At 47.7% G+C, this 19,530-nt stretch overlaps 1 protein-coding gene across 2 annotated transcripts in view; it reads left to right on the top strand.

The window, feature by feature from the left end:
• The window catches only part of GMPPA (GDP-mannose pyrophosphorylase A), a 113,089-nt gene extending 94,214 nt beyond the window's left edge, over positions 1-18,875 (top strand). For both annotated transcript variants that reach the window (XM_069227155.1, XM_069227156.1), the window contains exons 12-13: positions 7,743-7,911; positions 17,211-18,875. In XM_069227155.1, the coding sequence (XP_069083256.1) occupies positions 7,743-7,911; positions 17,211-17,311 (270 nt within the window). In that variant the 3' untranslated portion in view covers positions 17,312-18,875. The remainder of the gene's footprint in view (positions 1-7,742; positions 7,912-17,210) is intronic.
• The last annotated feature ends 655 nt before the right edge of the window (positions 18,876-19,530 follow it).

Raw genomic sequence — 19,530 nt, 5'->3', positions numbered from 1 at the left:
GGGACAGGTTTGCTGTGCCACACTCAGCTCCTCCCTGGCAGGCCCCCCTTCACCCAAAAGCTCAGCAGTGTCTGCTTCCAGCTCCTCTGGTGTAGGTTCTGCACAGGGTAGAAATTCTTCTTCCTCAGAATTAGAATCCACTGTAGAGGGAGGGATAGTAGGAGGTGCTTTACTTCTACTAGCCTTAGCTTTAGGGAGCACTTGGTCCATTGTTCCAGGATGCAAGTTTCCCTGTCCTTTTTGCTTTTTGGCCTGAGCCCTGGTTAAAGCAAAAATATACCCTGGGATGCCCAGCATTGCTGCATGGGCCTCCAACTCCACATCTGACCAAGCTGATGTCTCCAAATCATTTCCTAGTAGACAGTCTACAGGTAAATCTGAGGCTACCACAACTTTCTTTGGACCAGTAACCCCCCCCCCAGTTGAGATTTACAACAGCCATGGGGTGGCTAAGTGTGTTGTTGTGAGCATCGGTTACTTGGTACTGGTGACCAAGTAGGTGTTGTTCAGGGTGGACCAGTTTCTCTATCACCATTGTGACACTGGCACCTGTGTACCTGTAGGCCTGAACCTCAACACCATTTATTAGGGGTAGCTGCTTGTACTTATCCATATTAAGGGGACAAGCAACTAAGGTGGCTAAATCAATAGCCCCCTCAGAGACTAACACAGCCTCTGTGGTCTCCCTAACAAGACCAACCCCGACTAAGTTACCAATAGTGAGCCCAGCTACTCCCTTGGATTGGCTATTAGTAGGTTTGCTCCCACCACCACTGCTATTAGTAGGGACACTAGGTGTAGCAGTAGGGGTTGTAGTGGTAGGAGCTGTGGTGCCTTTCTTTGGACAACTGGGATCTGTTGTCCAATGGCCTTTTATTTTACATAAATAGCACCATGGTTTCTTTTCCTTGTTCTGATTAAAGGAGGATTTGGACCCACCACCCCCACCAGAGTGTTTTTGTGGGCCTGATGAAGACTCATTTTTAGATTTGTCCCCACCCTTGTCAGAAGACTTACCATCCTTCTTCTTGTTGCCATCTTTGTCACCCCCTGTATGAACTTTTCTGTTCACCCTTGTTCTGACCCATTTGTCTGCCTTCTTTCCCAATTCTTGGGGAGAGGTCAGACCAGAGTCCACCAAGTACTGGTGCAACAAATCAGACACACAATTATTAAGAATATGCTCTCTCAGGATCAAGTTATACAGGCTGTCATAATCAGTAACTTTACTGCCATGTAACCACCCCTCCAAGGCCTTCACTGAATGGTCAATGAAATCAACCCAGTCTTGTGAAGACTCCTTTTTGGTCTCTCTGAACTTTATCCTGTATTGTTCAGTGGTTAAGCCATAACCATCAAGGAGTGCATTCTTAAGAATTTTGAAATCATTGGCTTCACTTTCTTTCACAGTAAGGAGCCTATCCCTACCTTTTCCACTAAATGATAGCCATAGGATAGCAGCCCACTACCTTTGAGGGACATCCTGTACAACACAGGCCCTCTCAAGTGCAGCAAACCACTTGTTAATGTCATCCCCCTCCTTATAAGGGGGAACTATCTTGTGCAGATTCCTAGAATCATGCTCTTTTGCAGGATGACTATTGGGAATACTGCTGCTGCCACCATGGGTTTCTAAACCCAATTTCTGTCTTTTCTTCTCTACTTCTAAAGACTGTCTATCCAAATCCAGCTGTTGCTTCTTGAGCTTCAGTCTGGTTTGTTCCACTCTCAATCTATTGAGCTCCCTTTCTAACAATCTGTCATCAGGGTGGGTGGGAGGGACATGTCTAGAAACAGAAGTATGATGAGAATGGACAGAAGGAGACCTGTCCCTTACAGAAGGCACCCTAACAGCTTGGTTAACAGAAACATCACTTCTACTGTGGTGAGAAGGAATACTCTTGCTATGATGTGAGACAACACTATCTGTATGGTGTGACTCAACCTCAGTACCATCTATGCTAGGCTGTCTAGTATTGGGCAGGCTAGGAAGTTTCTTTCCTGAATCATTTCCAAGGGGAGTCCCTGGATCAGATTGGGAACCATTAGCTACTTTTTCAACAGATGGGGCCCTTTTGGCCTTATCTTGTTCTCTAAGCATGTTAAGCAATAATTCCAAAGAAGGATTCTTCCCTACACTCAAACCTCTTTCTACACAGAGACCTTGCTCCTTTCCAGCTAAGGTGATCATATGCAAGTTTGGACAGATCAACAGTTTGGCCTGTGCCAGACATTTTTAGAAAGAGTTTAAGTGATAGAAAAAGAGATAAAAGTTTTCAGAACTTTTAGAAAGACAGAAAAAAAACTTTTTAAACTTTTAAGAACTTTTTAGAAAGTTTAGAGGTACTTTTCAGCCCTTTAGAAAAGAGGTGAGAAAATAAATGCAGAACTTTTTGGTTAGGTGTACATACACTGAACTTGTTTTGTATTTTTTTCTCTTATGAAAAGTACAATGACAAAAGTGGTAAGTAGTCTCAAAGCACTTATCCCACCGCTGCACAACCAATGTAGGAGGCTGGACTGGCTTGTAGTGAGTACCAAGAGGTACTTGCACCAGGCCCAGTTATCCCTTATTAGTGTATAGGGTGTCTAGCAGCATAGGCTGATAGATAATGGTAGCTTAGCAGAGCAGCTTAGGCTGAACTAGGAGACGAGTGAAGCTCCTACAGTACCACAAGTGTCATATGCACAATATCATAAGAAAACACAATACACAGATATACTAAAAATAAAGGTACTTTATTTTTATGACAATAGGCCAAAGTATCTCAGAGTGTACCCTCAGTATGAGGATAGCAAATATACACAAGATATATGTACACAATACCAAAATATGCAGTAATAGTCGTAGAAAACAGTGCAAACAATGTATAGTTACAATAGGATGCAATGGGGACACATAGGGATAGGGGCAATACAAACCATATACTCCAAAAGTGGAATGCGAACCACGAATGGACCCCAAACCTATGTGACCTTGTAGAGGGTCGCTGGGACTATTAGAAAATAGTAAGGGTTAGAAAAATAGCCCACCCCAAGACCCTGAAAAGTGAGTGCAAAGTGCACTAAAGTTCCCCAAAGGACATAGAAGTCGTGATAGGGGAATTCTGCAGGAAAGACACAAATCAGCAATGCAACAACGATGGATTTCCAGTCGAGGGTACCTGTGGAACAAGGGGACCAAGTCCAAAAGTCACAAGCAAGTCGGAGCTGGGCAGATGCCCAGGAAATGCCAGCTGTGGGTGCAAAGAAGCTGCTACTGGACAGTAGAAGCTGAAGGTTCTGCAGGAACGACAAGGGCTAGAGACTTCCCCTTTGGAGGATGGATCCCCCACGCCGTGGAGAGTCGTGCAGAAGTGTTTTCCTGAAGAAAGACCGCCAACAAGCCTTGCTAGCTGCAAATCGTTCGGTTGGGGTTTTTGGATGCTGCTGTGGCCCAGGAGGGACCAGGATGTCGCCAATTGCGTCTGGGGACAGAGGGGGAGTCGAGCAAGACAAGGAGCCCTCTCAGCATCAGGCAGCACCCGCAGAAGTGCCCGAAACAGGCACTACGAAGATGCGTGAAATGGTGCTCACCCGAAGTCGCACAAAGGAGTCCCACGTCGCCGGAGGACAACTTAGGAGGTCGTGCAATGCAGGTTAGAGTGCCGTGGACCCAGGCTGGACTGTGCACAAAGGATTTCCGCCGGAAGTGCACGGAGGCCGGAGTAGCTGCAAAAGTCGCGGTTCCCAGCAATGCAGTCTGGCGTGAGGAGGCAAGGACTTACCTCCACCAAACTTGGACTGAAGAGTCACTGGACTGTGCGAGTCACTTGGACAGAGTTGCTGGATTCAAGGGACCTCGCTCGTCATGCTGAAAGGAGACCCAGGGTACCGGTGATGCAGTTCTTTGGTGCCTGCGGTTGCAGGGGGACGATTCCGTCGACCCACGGGAGATTTCTTCGGAGCTTCTAGTGCAGAGAGGAGGCAGACTACCCCCACAGCATGCACCACCAGGAAAAAAGTCGAGAAGGCGGCAGGATCAGCGTTACAGAGTTGCAGTAGTCGTCTTTGCTACTTTGTTGCAGTTTTGCAGGCTTCCAGCGCGGTCAGCAGTCGATTCCTTGGCAGAAGGTGAAGAGAGAGATGCAGAGGAACTCGGATGAGCTCTTGCATTCGTTATCTAAGGAATCCCCAGAGACAGAGACCCTAAATAGCCAGAAAAGAGGGTTTGGCTACCTACGAGAGAGGATAGGCTAGCAACACCTGAAGGAGTCTATCAGAAGGAGTCTCTGACGTCACCTGGTGGAACAGGCCACTCAGAGCAGTCCAGTGTGCCATCAGCACCTCTGTTTCCAAGATGGCAGAGGTCTGGAGCACACTGGAGGAGCTCTGGACACCTCCCAGGGGAGGTAAAGGTCAGGGGAGTGGTCACTCCACTTTCCTTTGTCCAGTTTCGCGCCAGAGCGGGGCTAAGGGGTCCTGAACCGGTGTAGACTGGCTTATGCAGAAATGGGCACCATGTGTGCCTATGAAAGCATTTCCAGAGGCTGGGGGAGGCTACTCCTCCCCTGCCTTCACACCATTTTCCAAAGGGAGAGGGTGTAACACCCTCTCTCAGAGGAAGTCCTTTGTTCTGCCATCCTGGGCCAAGCCTGGCTGGACCCCAGGAGGGCAGAAACCTGTCTGAGGGGTTGGCAGCAGCTGCAGTGAAACCCCGGGAAAGGCAGTTTGGCAGTACCAGGGTCTGTGCTACAGACCACTGGGATCATGGGATTGTGCCAACTATGCCAGGATGGCATAGAGGGGGCAATTCCATGATCATAGACATGTTACATGGCCATATTCGGAGATACCATTGTGAAGCTACATATAGGTAGTGACCTATATGTAGTGCACGCGTGTAATGGTGTCCCCGCACTCACAAAGTCCGGGGAATTGGCCCTGAACAATGTGGGGGCACCTTGGCTAGTGCCAGGGTGCCCTCACACTAAGTAACTTTGCACCTAACCTTTACCAGGTAAAGGTTAGACATATAGGTGACTTATAAGTTACTTAAGTGCAGTGTAAAATGGCTGTGAAATAACGTGGACGTTATTTCACTCAGTCTGCAGTGGCAGGCCTGTGTAAGAATTGTCAGAGCTCCCTATGGGTGGCAAAAGAAATGCTGCAGCCCATAGGGATCTCCTGGAACCCCAATACCCTAGGTACCTCAGTACCATATACTAGGGAATTATAAGGGTGTTCCAGTAAGCCAATGTAAATTGGTAAAATTGGTCACTAGCCTGTTAGTGATAATTTGAAAGAAATGAGAGAGCATAACCACTGAGGTTCTGGTTAGCAGAGCCTCAGTGAGACAGTTAGTCATAACACAGGTAACACATTCAGGCACACTTATGAGCACTGGGGCCCTGGCTGGCAGGGTCCCACTGACACATACAACTAAAACAACATATATACAGTGAAAAATGGGGGTAACATGCCAGGCAAGATGGTACTTTCCTACAAATACCAGGCAAAAAGTTGGTATGACCATGTCAGTAAGGGGCACTTTCCTACACATGTGACATTTTGCCACACATGTTTTGTGCAAGATGAATGATCCCCCAAGTGGGGAGACTTGAGAGAAAAGAACGTATGAATCTAAATCCTCATTCAAACAGGGCCCCTTTGAGCTGTGCACGTTTGGTACCTTAGGACTGTATGAAATGCCTGTGTGGTTCAGACTACAAGTTAAGTTCCCCACTGGTCCAGCAGTTACTCATTTAAGACTGCAAGGCATACAGGCAGTGCCCATGCAGTGCTGCAAGTGAGGTAGTCTGAATGAGAGAAGGTTCCCTGAAAATAGGTTTGTGTTCATGGTTTGCACTGTAAAGAGGAAACACTTTGTGTCCAGCTGAAGGAAGAGGGATTGAGGCCATGTTTTATATTTCCTGGTCAGGCCATGATGTGGCATGGTACTATGGTCTTGTCCACGAGGCACATGACATCCTGCACACTATGAAGGAGAGCATGTGCTGAATGTTAGAAAGCAGAGGAAACTCCAGGTCCGTGTCTTTATTCCTGGGGTTGTTCATTGTTTAGAAAATCAGCAAAGGTTTTTTTAAAGATCACATCTACACAGGATCCCTGTATGGACTATTTTTAAGAATGTTGAGTCCCAGCAACCCACAAGAAAGCATACCAGGCAGTGAATGATATTTTCCAAAGACATAAGTTGAAACTAGTTCCTGCGCCATGAAGAATCTGTAAAGCAGTGGTGCTTTGTTTTCAAGACTGCTGTAACCCAGAGAGTCTAGGGCCAACACAAGGACTCTTGGTTCCAGTATCTGGGTCCACATAACAAACAAGGGGGCAGATCTACCATCCTTCCTGGCAATGCAGCGCAGCAGGCAAAAAACCTGCGATGAGTTGAGCGAGAAGGAGGGAGCAGGAGAGCGCCATATCTGCAGCGATCTGGTTCTCTCCTCCCCTTTCCCTAGCGCCGGCGCTGATTCCAGCTGTTGTGCGCCACACACACACCTTTGTGCCTTAGTGCAAGGGTGTGTGCGAGAGTCCAGCATAGGTTTGGTACTGGAGGGGTACCCTTCCAGTACAAAATACTCAGCCTAGACAACTTTTAAAACTTTTCCTACTTTGTTTGTGTGATGCAGAGCGCAGCACACATACAAAGTAGGAAAAGAAAGGAGAAATGACAATACTTATTTTAACACCTGGTTTTAAAAGGCGTTACGTTTTTATGCAAAACAGTGTCTCACATTATTGGTAGATAAGGTTTTGTGTCAAAAAGGGTGGGTGGTTGCATAGGAAAACCCACATTACGCCCCCTTGACGCAAAGCAACACCTCACCCTACTTTGCGTTACTTTTAGTTTTGCGCTGGAAAGTAAATAATAGAAAATACTTTTTATACTGGTTTGCATCACTTTCATTATGCAAATCCAGCACATAATATTGGTAGATCTGCCCCAAAGTGCTTTGGTCCCAATAACATGAGATTCTTGGGTCCCACTAACGCAGGAGAACATTGGATTCCGGTAATCCACTAACAGTTCGGTCTCCCTTCTCTATTTCGTCTCTCCTTCATTTAATTCTCCCAACTCCTCCCATCCAGACTCCTCTGTTCCGTATGCCTTTCTTATCTTCCCCTTTGCCTCATTCTCTTCGTCCACTCCCCTCGCCCATATTTTCTCCACTGTACCCTCATCCCTATGCTTTCAGCCTCCTTTCCCTAGCTCTCTTCGTCCACATCCCTCTGCCAAGCCTGCATTTCTCTTGCATCTTTGTCCCCCTTTTGCCTCAGTTTCTTGCTGTCTGCAGTCCCCTCTTGTCTGTCAACTATTTCACTATTGAATCTCTCTCCATGCCCTTTTATTTGCTCCTTTCTGCCCCACTCATTTCTCTCCATCTGTTTCTTCCCTAGTATTTGTCTCTCCCTCCTCTGCTCTTTTGCTCTCTCTGGCCCTCTTCCCATTTCTTTCTTCCCTAACCTACTAATGCGTGGCCTAGCCTGTGTCTCATCCTCACATGTGATTAACCTATTCAGCTTCATTCCAATCCTTTCCTCCTTCCTTGAGCCATAGGCTTCTTGTGTTTAATTTCCTTACTTCCTCCTTTGTCCATTTTGTCTTCTCCCTTTATTTCTCTTCTTCCCTCTACCTTCTCACCTGTCTCGTTTCTTTAGTTTCTCTGATGTAATCTCACCACATCCCTCGCCCTTTCCTTGCTCTCCTTACACGTCTCTCAAATCTTCTCTCTCCGCAGGATCACAGCTGTGTGCTGAACAGTATTGTGGGCTGGGACAGCACCATTGGCCGATGGGCAAGAGTGGAGGGCACACCGAGTGACCCCAACCCCAATGACCCCTATGCCAAAATGGACAGCGAGACACTCTTCAGAGATGGGAAGCTGACACCCTCCATCACTATCCTGGGTAAGAGACTGTTTGTTTCTTGGACTGTCTTATACTCAGGAGGTCCTTAGATCTCTTTATATGCTTGAAACCTTTAATATTAGTCTATAGAGTGTTTCGCGCACTCACTAAACGCACCCTCTTGATTAGACTGCCTTAAAGACCCACAAGGCGGCTTTTTTGTTGTTGCTTTTATTAGCTTTATTAGAATACAGTCGTCACTTACAAATACAGTGCGGCAGATATACCAATATTACAGCATATTTGCAAACAACAAGGTAAGGCACTTACATATGCATATCAGAAAGGTCTCAAAATTCCTCCCCCCTCAACCCCTCACACAAGTAGAGAAGTCAGTCCGGCTGTGTTGACATATCGAAACCTAGCATTTAGTAAGACAGTAAAACAACGTCCTGTGCAACTGACTTTATGTACCAGCCCACAATAGGAGCCATTAGCACATCATTCAACAGTAGCGTTGCTTCATTCTCTCAGTCACCCGGCCTCCACAGCCCTCCATTTAGAGCCCTCCCCAATCCTATACACCTCCTGGGCCCCCGTAGTTTGTGGACTATTATCTGCAGCTATACACTTTCTATGCAAGAAGACCGTATATGGTACACATCAGAATATGTGCTGCAATACACCATGTCACTATTCCACTCCTTGAGCTTTGGCACCGATCCTCTGGCCCAATGGATGGCGATCCTACTCTCAGCCAACAAGAGGCCCTGTGTCTGCTCTTAGCACTAATTTATCATAGCTTAATAATGCAAGCGTAGGATCTCTGTTATGTCTTGTAAGGCAGTAAATACCTCCTCTCAGAAGCCCCTTATCCCAGGACAGTCCCAGCCAAAGTGTGCAAAACTCGCCTCATCCTCCTGACAACGCCAGCATTTTGCACTGTCACAAAGACCATAGCGAGGAAGACGGGCCGGCGTGTACTACACTCAATTGATATATTTAAAGTGGATCAAACGGTGCCTGCCATTAAGGGAAATCAACTGCATGAGCGAACAGCAATATTGTCAGTGTTGATCAGAGATGATGATTTGGAGGTCCTGCTGCCAATCCAATCAAGGCACGGATAAGGCAGGTCTACGATTCTCCTGCAAGTATGCTTAAAGTCTAGTCACCAAGCAGGCAGTTGAAATAGCCTGTAGTAGATATGTCAAAGCTGGCAACTCCGGAGGTTCCAGAAGGTCATCGCCCAGCAATTTGTGCATAGCTTATCTGGCCATGGTGGTAGGCTCCTCTATGATCTTTGCGACCTGTGCCCAACCTTTCATTGACCCCTCCATAAAGAAGTCTCCCATACAGTGTATTCCCAAGGACTCTAATGCCTGCCTCGCGCCCGTTCCGACCCCAACTGAAACCAGACACACCAAGCCACTGGACTGCATGGGGTTTATAGAAGTGTGCCTCCCTGCCGAGCTAGGATCCTACTCCATGCACATACCATGCCGTGTATGGAATCTAATACTCTGTACCGCCAAATCGGCCTATGAAATAGTGCATGGGAAAGCGTGAGTGGGGCCACCAAGCTGCGCTCGCGCTGTAAATGAGCGATACGGTGCACCATGCAGACAGTAATATACAAAACTACTCTGCGCAGCCAGATAATAGATCTCCAGATCTGGCGCATTCAATCCCCACATATCATAGGGCAGAGTAAGAACATCCCACCGTACGCTAGGCTGATCCCAGCACAATCTCCCTATCGGTGTGTACCTGGATCCTCAGATAATGAATGGGGTCCATGGTCCACTGCAGGGGGTGCTCCACTGTCACGGAGTTGTCGCAGGGGTGAGTAGCATAATAGTAGACTTATCCCAATTGATATGTAACCCCGAGTGGCTCCCAAACAGTGTCACCTCCCGAAGCACTGGCAACATGTTACAACTCTGTTCACGAATATAGAACAGCGTTTAATCTGCATAGGAATCAACCTATGGCCAGGATACAAGAGCCTCTGGTGCGAATGTTATTTTCGCAATGCGCATGCGAGGGGTTTCGCTACCAAGGCATCCAGAAGGGGCGATAGCGAGCAACCCCGTCGAGTGCCCTTAGCAATAGGCTCAGAGACTGCACCATTGAATTGTATTTGCGCCATGATTTGTATGTAAAAGACATTTACTAACTGCAGGAACACCTCACCAAGACCTATATGGCATAGGACAGACCTCAAAAAGCTCCAGATTACTGAGTCAAACCCCTTCTCTATATCAATAAACTGCCACAGTCCACACATCAGGGGCAAGACTCTACACTATCCAAAAAAATGTGTGGAGATCGTACATGAGAGAGCGTCCTGGTACAAACCCGTCTGCTCAGGGCCAACCACGGCTAGTAAACACCTTGCCAGACAATTGGCATGAATTTTAGCATAAAGCTTTGTGTTGACATTTAATAGGGACAATGGTCAATAAGAGGAACAGGCGCCTGCTGGCTTTCCAGCTCCAGGATCATGACAAGGAGGACTTCCCTCATATTTTGAGGCATAATCCCGTCCGAGGACATTTCAGTAAACAAAGTAACCAAATGAGATATCAGCGTATCCTGATAAGCCATACAGGAGGCCACTGTGAGGCCATCCGTTCCTATAGCCTTACCCGAGAGCATGGCTGTGAGCACCTTCCGAATCTCTCCTGGAGTCCGCGGAGCCAGCAGGCTTCCTCTTTGCTTGTTCATAAGCCATTTCATTGCTGTATGAGACAACTAGTCATTTATGTCCACATCGCTTGTGCTAAGCTGTGCCATGTATAAGTTTGAATAGTACCTACAGAAGAGCTGTGCTATCGCGGCAGGGTTATGTAATGAGTGCCCTACTACATCGTGTATCTCTAGTATAGTGGCGTTATCTCTACAAGGACGAATCTCTGCTGCCAGTGTGGCCCCTGGGCGTTCGCCCTCACTGTATCTGCACGCCACTGCATACTTCCCTAACTGTTCCACTTCGCTTTGCACTTGCTCATGATATTCATAAATATTCATTTTGATGTCGCCCAACAACCGCTAGTCATCTGTCATCCTCTGCAGCTACTCCAAGGCAGCCAGTTCCATTTCGAGCTTTGCTAGACTACTTTGTATGAAGTGTAGAACCCCTGCATGTTTAGCAATTGCTACACCTCAAATGTAAACTTTAAAGGTTTCCCATACAGTGGCAAATTTATTAACTGTGCCAATATTGGTAATGAAGAATTCCCCCAATGGCTTGGCGCAAATCCTTTCTAAGTGCTGCATCAAGCAAGGAGAATGGTGGGAATCGCCAAGTAAAGGGAGCACTACACGTGGATCCGAGCTTTAACTCCAATATCACCAGGTAGTGGTCCGAATAAGTACGTGGTGGAGGTTCACAACGCTGAACTCTCGGGGACAACCTCCTGTGACAGTAGCCAAAAGTGTATTTGCGTGTGTATGTCGTGTTGCAATGAGTAATGTGTATAGCCGGCTCCCCCCGGCCTTCATAGTTCGCCATATGTCCACGAGGCCCGCCTGTGCAGCTATGTCAAGGACAGCCCTTGCCGGCAACGAAGGCTCGTGATCTGTCAAGATCTGGACAAAGGACACAAAAGTCACCCCCAACCTGCAGAATACCAGCCCACTGCGCCAGCCTAGCATGAAGGGAGTAGTAAAACTGCAGGTCACCATAATTAGGGCCGTAGAGTCCTACTAGTAACACTGAAAGACCATCTTTGCTACAGCGCACCACTGCGTACCTCCCCCCTGAGTATACACGCACCGCTTGAATCTTTACACTGGCGCACCTGGGCCTCCAGATCAGCACTCTGGACTTTAAGGAGTCACGGCCTAGTAAATCATGCAGTAGTTGTTCCACAAAGCCCTCCATGTTGTCTATCCTGGTCCTCTCTGCCACTCTAACAATTCTCAGATTATCTGTAGCAAAGCACAATGGAAAGAACAAGGAAACTTCTGCAGGCCTGCCATTGCAGCCTGCGTGAAACAGGTGCATGCACTCGTTTTCACTACAGGTCACTGCACCTGTGGTAGGCCCTCTAAGTCCAGAGGGCAGGGTGCAGGTACCTTTGTGTGAGGGCACCCCTGCACTAGCAGAAGTGCCCCGACCAACTCCAGATCCCTTTTCCTGTCTTTGTGAGTGCGGGGACGCAATTTTCCGCATGTACTGGACATAGGTCACTCCCTTTGTACAGCTACATAATGGTAATTCCGAACCTGGGCATGTTTGGTATCAAACATGTTGGAATCATACCCCAATACTGTTGCAAGTATTGGCAGTATGATTCCATGCACTCTGGGGGCTCCTTAGAGGACCCCCAGTATTGCTACCATCAGTCTTACATGGTTTTCCGGGCAGCCCAGCTGCTACCATCCCTCAGACAGGTTTATGCCCTCCTGCTGCTTGATCTGATTAAGCCCAGGAAGGCAGATTAAAGGATTTCCTTTGGGAGAGGGAGGTAATACCCTCTCCATTTGGAAATAGGTGTGGCTGTCTTGGGAGGGGTAGCCTCCCCAAGCCACTGGTTTGCTTTGAAGGACACGTTTGGTGCCCTTCATGTATAAATCAGTCCACACCGGTTCGGGGACCCCCAGTCCCTACTCTGGTGCGAAACTGGACAATGGAAAGGGGAGTGACCACTCCCCTGTCCATCACCGCCCCAGGGGTGGTGCCCAGAGCTCCTCCAGAGGGTCCCTGGGTTCTTCCATCTTGATTCCAAGGTTGGCAGGGAAGTCTGGGAGCATCTGAGTGGCCAGGCAGGTGACATCAGAGGCACCCTCTGATAGGCAGTTACCTGGTTAGGTGACCAAGCCCCATCTTTGGGCTATATAGGGTCGTCCTCTGGGGTGGGTCCTCAGAGTCGGCTTGCAAGACTCCAGAAGGACTCCTCTGCAACCTCTGCTTCGATTTCTGGCCTCAGGAACCGCTATGGGACCCTCCAGGAACCTACAAGCTGCAGATCCAGGAGGAAGACTGTACTGCAACATTGTATCCGGAATTCCTGCCAGCTTTGCAACATTTCCCTGGCTGTGCATCCTCATAAAACTGCAACTCCTCAGCCTGCACGAGAAGAAGAAGGAGGAATCTCCCTTGTGGTGAAGGCATCACTCCCCTGTAACTACAGGTACCAGGCTGCATCGACAACTGGCTGCGTGGATCTCCCCTTATCCTGAGTGGCGTGGGTCCTGCATCTCGGGTGGTGGTCCATAGAGTCTCCCTTGGTCCTCTCTACCAGCTGTCGCACTTTGGTGGTGGTAAGTCCTTTGCACTACACTCAAGACAGTACCCCCGTACACCGTGTCCTTTGCAGCTGTCAAGGCTTGTTTGCTTCACCTCCAAGGGGAACTTCAGGCGACATCTAGCTCCAGTCCCCAGTACTCCCTCCTGCAACTCCTGGGCCTCTGCATGGTCCTCTGACGACGTGGCAGCAACTTCTGTGGTGCTGCATGGGCTGCTTCTGTGTCCCTGTCCTGTGGGTGCTGCCTCTGCTCCTGTGGGCCTTCTGCGATGGGGGGTCCCCTATGATGACTCCTCCTGGGCAGAGTCCTGTTGGACCTTGCTGGTCCCCGGCAGCACCTCTTTTCCGCCAATCGCAAGTTTGCCTTTGCCAAGGCTTGTTGGTGGAAATCCTTCACAGACACCCATCTGCAATCCAGCTTCCAGTGTGGGACACCTTTTGCATGCATCAGGAACTCTTCTCCAGCTTCTGTGCTGCAGTGCTCACCTGTCTTCCTTCTTCGTCGACCAACTCCAAAAGGTACCTCTGGGTGGGTAGTATCGCCTACTCCCCGTGGATTCCACAGACACTTCTGGACTTGGTCCCCTCTCTCCACAGCTCTCCATCTTCGGTTTCCCACTGCTGGTTCCTTGGAGGCTGTTCCGGTTGTCTTCTTTTACTTCTTTTCATCCTTTGGTGTGGTTTTTGGGGAAATCCAGGGCCATATTTATACTTTTCGACGCACAACTGCGCCAACGCAGTTGTGCGTCAAAAAATCCAACGCCATTCTGAAGCGCCATGCGGGCAACGTATTTATTCAGTGACGTTAGCCGGCGGCGCTGCCTGGTGTGCGTAAAAAAAAATGACGTACACCAGGCAGCGCAAAGACAGGAGTCATGCCCCCTTGCCCAATGGCCATGCCCAGGGGACTTCTGTCCCCTGGTCATGGTCATTGGGCATAGTGGCATGTAGGGGGGCACAAATCAGGCCCCCCTAAGCCACAAAAAAAAAAAAAAAAAATTACTTACCTGAACTTACCTTATGTTCCCTGGGATGGGTCCCTCCATCCTTAGGCATCCTCCTGGGGTGGGCAAGGGTGAGAGGGGGGGGTCCCTGGGGGCATGGGAGGGCACCTCTGGGCTCCTTCCGAGCCCACAGGTCCCTTAACGCCTGCCCTGACCAGGCGCTAAAAAACGACGCAAAAGCGGCTGGACGTCATTTTTTTTGACCCGCCCACTCCCGGGCGTGATTTTTGCCCAGGAGTGTAAATACGGCGCACATGCCTCGGAGTCAATTTTTTAGACGGGAACGCCTACTTTCCATATCATTAACGCAAAGTAGGTGTCCACGCTAAAAAGTGCCGCAAACTCCATGGACTTTGGCGCTAGACGCGTCTAACGCCAGAGTATAAATATGGAGTTAGTTTTGCGTCGAATTTGCGTAAAAAAAAACGACGCAAATCCGGCGCAAACTGAGTATAAATATGCCCCCCAGTGTTTTACTCCTGCGTTCCTAGTCCTTGGGGAGTACTGTATTACTTACGTCTGTGGTTTCCTAGTACTCCCAGCTCCCTTCTACATGATTTACTTACCTAGGTGGGGGCCCTGTGTTCGCATTCCACTTTCTTAGTATATGGTTTGGGCTGCCCATAGGGCTACTATTGCATATTGCTATTTTACACTGTTTTCTAACCTTTTATGCCTCTTACTGTTTATTAGTATTATAGTTAGGACCTAGTTTCCATAGAAAAAGTGTTTTTTGACGTGCCTATATCTTGGCGCTGCTTGGCAAATCCTCACACAATTTCTCAAAAAGTGTACCAAAGGGTCTTTTTGTGTATGGAAAGTTTTGGAGAGATCCGGGGGCCGAGGGGAAAAAAAAAAAGGGGTGGGTAAAAAAAAAAAAGTGCATTTCCCATGTTAATTCCCATTTCATTCCTATAATTGCCATAGCCTCTTTAGACACACCTGCAGCCCGAACCGCTGGGCAGAATTAAACCAAATGTGGCAGAAAGTTAGATCTTGGTCTGCAGATGACGTTTTTCGGTGTAAGGCCCATATTTATACTTTTTAGCGATGCATTTGCCCCACTTTTTGATGCATAGGCAGGGCAAATTTTCAAAATACAATTGTATTTCATAAGTTTGCGCCGCTTTTGCATCAAAAATGACACAAATGCGGTGCTAAAAAAGTATAAATATGGGCCTAAATCTGTTCAGTAGTTCAGAAGAAATAAAAGGAAATCCAAATTTTTATATAAAGGGTCCCAACGACTTCATAAATAGGGATTTTCTTGTGGAGAGATCTGATTGGCTGCCAACACTTTAACCAGGAAGTGTTTGGAGCCATTTTGAGACTCGCCATCAGCTGAGTCTAAAAATAAAAAATGTAAAAACAAAAGGGGTCAGGGTACTGTTACCCTAGCCTGCTAGCCGTGGTGCAGGGGTCCCCCAGGGCTAAAAAGCATTTAAAAAAAAATCAAAGCAAAAATCACAACTATTTGTGAATTTGCTGCGATTTAAAAAAATTAATGCAAGCTCTGCTTTTCATTTTGCCCCTGGGTGGGCGAGATCCTGGGGGCATTCCCACAAAATAGGAAAGTGTGGGGGGGGGGGGGGGGGGGTCCACAGGCCTTCCCCTTCCCCCTTCTAGGCCTTATCAAAGCCCCAGGGCCCACCACCTCCCCCAGTGAACTGCTAATTAAGTATGTGCAGGTACCCACGTGGCACTCCTGTGCCGACGGACTGCCCCTTCTCTGGGGCCAAAGTTTATAAATTAATGCATAGGCCCACGTGGCCCACCTGTAGCCCCGTGGACTGCCACCTCCCTGGGGCACTGCAAATTAAATATGTGGAGGTGTCTGTGTCTTGACCCTCCCCTCTACCAGCCCTGGGGACTGCCATCTCCCCAGGGCACTGAAAAATATTTATGCGGGTGGTACTGCTGGGCCTACCCACACCCTGGGAACTGCCACTTCCCTGGGGTAAAGGATCTTAAATGCGTGCAGTGGGTCTGTGCGCCACACCCTCAATGACCGCCCCCTTCCCAAGGCAATTCAAACAATTTATGTGAAAGCTGGATGCCAACCCCTTCCCCCCCCCCCCCCCCGCACCACTCCTCCCTCCACATGCCCCAGGGACCACTACCTTCTTCCCAGCTGACAGCTCCCACAAAGCAAAAGAAAACATAACCCTGCTTTACCTTAGGGTACATGTTATAGTCACTTGAGATAACCAACTATAACAGATGAATTTCTATGGTTTTGTATATTTCAAATGTGAGCCTTACTATTGCGTCCCTGTAACCTTTGTTTTTTTTAAGTGAATATATATAATGTTACAGTATTGGTAACAATAGGCCTCACAGATAGCTGCACTGTCAAGCCAGGTCCAAAAAACTGTGGTGAACCAAAATACCTCTGCATTCTTTCCGAGATTAATCTGCTTGCATTTTCTGTCATCTTGCTCATGGGTCCAGAACAGTTATATATCCAATTGTTGAGTCGCACAAGGGCATCACCAGGGAGTGACTATAATCAAACTCTGGTGATAAGATATACCATACTCCCTTTGATGCCCGTAGAAGAGTTATGCAGCAGTCTGCTAAAATATTCTATTTCTGTTCTGCACCCATTTAACAGAAAAGGTCTTTGATGTCATTCTATGCCGGACTAATTCTTTATTGCAGTAGCAGACATTTCCCTTGCTCTGTCAGTAGTAAACGTTTTTATCTTTTTTGTCTTTGTTTGTCTGTTTCTCAACACTATAGGAGGTTTTCAATTCCTTACTGGAATTAATAAGTTGTGATTTTATAACAGCAAATCTTCAAATGATGCACATTCTGGAATGCAGACATATCCTTTATAATAACTAACCACAAGGGACTAATCTTCGTAGCGATTGAAGTAGAATTAATTTGATCCTTTGGTTGGAGCGTCACTTCCAGTTTGACACGTGACTCAGTCACGAGGTGTCTGCTCTGCTGTCTTGTGATGAAGTTTGGTGCACATGTGAGCGTAGCACACTGTTTTTGGAGATGCACACTTACTCCACCTTGTTGGTTGGCATCTCCAGAAGGAGGAAGAGTGGGGCTTCTTTACTATTCTGTTGTTATTTCCTCTTTCCAGGTTGCAATGTTTCCATCCCAGCAGAAGTTGTGGTTCTGAACTCCATTGTCCTCCCACACAAGGACCTGGGCCGAAGCTTCAAAAACCAAATCATCCTGTGATTGGACCACCGGGATCCTGGGGATGTCGAACACAACTCATTGAGAGGGCGCGTGGGACATTGGGTGTGAATGTGGCGCGGGTGTGCTAGCCACTGCCTTTGTGAGTGTATGAATGATAGTCACTTGAGTCTGAAAGCTCAAAGGAATTGGACTTGTAAATTATTGTGTGAATCCCTCCTGCTGTGAGTTACAGCAGTTGAAGAGTTGCTCCATTGTTTTTGGGGATTGATAAAAAGACCACCTATTCGCTGTGGCAGGCCCTTGACCCACATAAAGAAATAAGGGTTTTGTTTACAAGCCCCTGCGCTGCTGGTGCGTTACCTTTTATCCGGGGGAAAAGTGACGCACTGGCGGTGCCATGGGCTTGTAACTAAGCCCCCAATTGTTTTAGCCATGTGGATTATACAGAGGCACTCATGGCTGTGATGGGCAGGAGATTTCTTTTTTTTTAGAGAAATGACACTATTACAGACATACTTAAAAGGAATCGGATGGTGTGATTGTGGCAAATGATGCTTCACCAGTAGGAGACTTGTAGAAAGAGAACTTCAGCTGAGGACTGGAAAATGTGGCCACCAAGGGTCATTCACAGAAAGAGAATCTGTAACTGCCAGGCACATGTGACATGCAGGAAAGGCGCGTGTCTCGCATTAAGAGGAAGTGACAGATTGCATACATGTCACACACAGGAAGAGGTAATATGTGTCTGTGATGTGCAGAAAGACTGGCAGCTTGTAGCTAATGTGCGGTTCTTACTGTGGGAGGTGGGTGAACCCCCAACAAGAAGAGACTGTAACAGAGGTGGCTTGGTTATGTCTCGCAGGAGGAGGTAGGTAGCTGGCAAGCAGCGCAAGCTAGAACATGCTGATGCAGGAATTGGAGTAATGGTGCCTTGGAAAGGACAGCAATGCTTTGATAAACAGAGAGAATATGAAAAAGGAAGAGGTACCTTGAAAAGCACGACTCAAAAGAAAGAAGCTGTAGCAGCAAGGGATATGACTAGCAAGAAAGAAGACTGACGGACAACTTGTGACGCACAAGAAAGGGGGGGCCAACTGTGGAAGATGAGGCTCACGGGAAGGGGGAACTATAATGTACTGGGCACGAAAGAGGACTTGTAAGTGGCAGCTGTGCGAGCCTCAGGCAAAGATTAATCTAAATGGTAGATGAAAGCTCACAGGAGGATGTGGTTCTGGCTGTTAAAGGTGGGCCAGGTATACCTCTGGAATCTGGGTGACGCATGCAATGGGATGTTGTTCTAGTTGGGTAACCTTGAAAAGAAAGGCATGCCTGATGTATGCGTTTGGCTCATGGGTGGTGGAAGGTGTGGGCAGATCAGTAGTTTACACGCTCGGTTGCCACTGAAATCACTGCCACGGGCAGATTTAATAATGTTTGTATGGGTCCTTGCGCAGTCAACTTTTGTGCTGTTTGCGTGCCTTCAAATAGGCACTACACTGTGTGTCATATTTTACCATGGTAGTGTCCTTAAAACTTTAGTAACTCTGCTCCCTAGTTTTTGTATGTTTTCTTTAATGACATTAATAAACTGTATATATTTGCAGTGTGCCTCTTTGTTGGTTTCCGCTGTCTGTGAGAGTGATATGCGCTACGCATGGGTGACATACTTCATTTTAGGAATTTAGACAAGTCTGCGTGTAATAAGTGTGACGGCTTTCCTTGGGGTCCAGAGTCATTCAGTGGTAGCTGATCAGTGTCCTTTGTCTAGTCGTTTATGACTGGTATCCCCAGTGCCAGAGTTCTAATGCCCTTTGGGTATTGCCTCTGTGCAGATAAACAGGTTGAGCAGTCAAGGCTTCTTCCACAAAGTGGAGAGGGTTGGAAACTCTAGTTCAGTAAGCATGTGGCAATTAATAAGTAACACTCAGTGACTGTAATGTCCAGTCGATACTTTGTCTTAAAGTAAAAGGGACTTCAACAGGTGGGTCAATAGAACAGTTCAAATCCTTGCAAATGAAGAAAACCAGAAGGTGATCGCCTCGTTTGAAACAAACACAAGACCCTTCAATGCTGTTATACCTGTGTGCGCCAAATCTTCTACAGTATTGGACATTTGGCACATGTTCACCTCTAGGCATGCTCAGATCTAAAAAGGTGATCTTTGGATTTGTGCAGGAGATAGAGATGAAGGGACTCTGGACCAGGGACTGGCTGGCGTAATGCATGTACCAAACTTGAAAACTCAGTCTCAAAGGGCC

This window comes from Pleurodeles waltl, chromosome 3_2 (genome assembly GCF_031143425.1).
Source record: "Pleurodeles waltl isolate 20211129_DDA chromosome 3_2, aPleWal1.hap1.20221129, whole genome shotgun sequence".
NCBI lineage: Eukaryota > Metazoa > Chordata > Amphibia > Caudata > Salamandridae > Pleurodeles > Pleurodeles waltl.
Note: the sequence above shows the minus strand (reverse complement) of the source record. Positions and strands in the feature narration are given on the sequence as shown.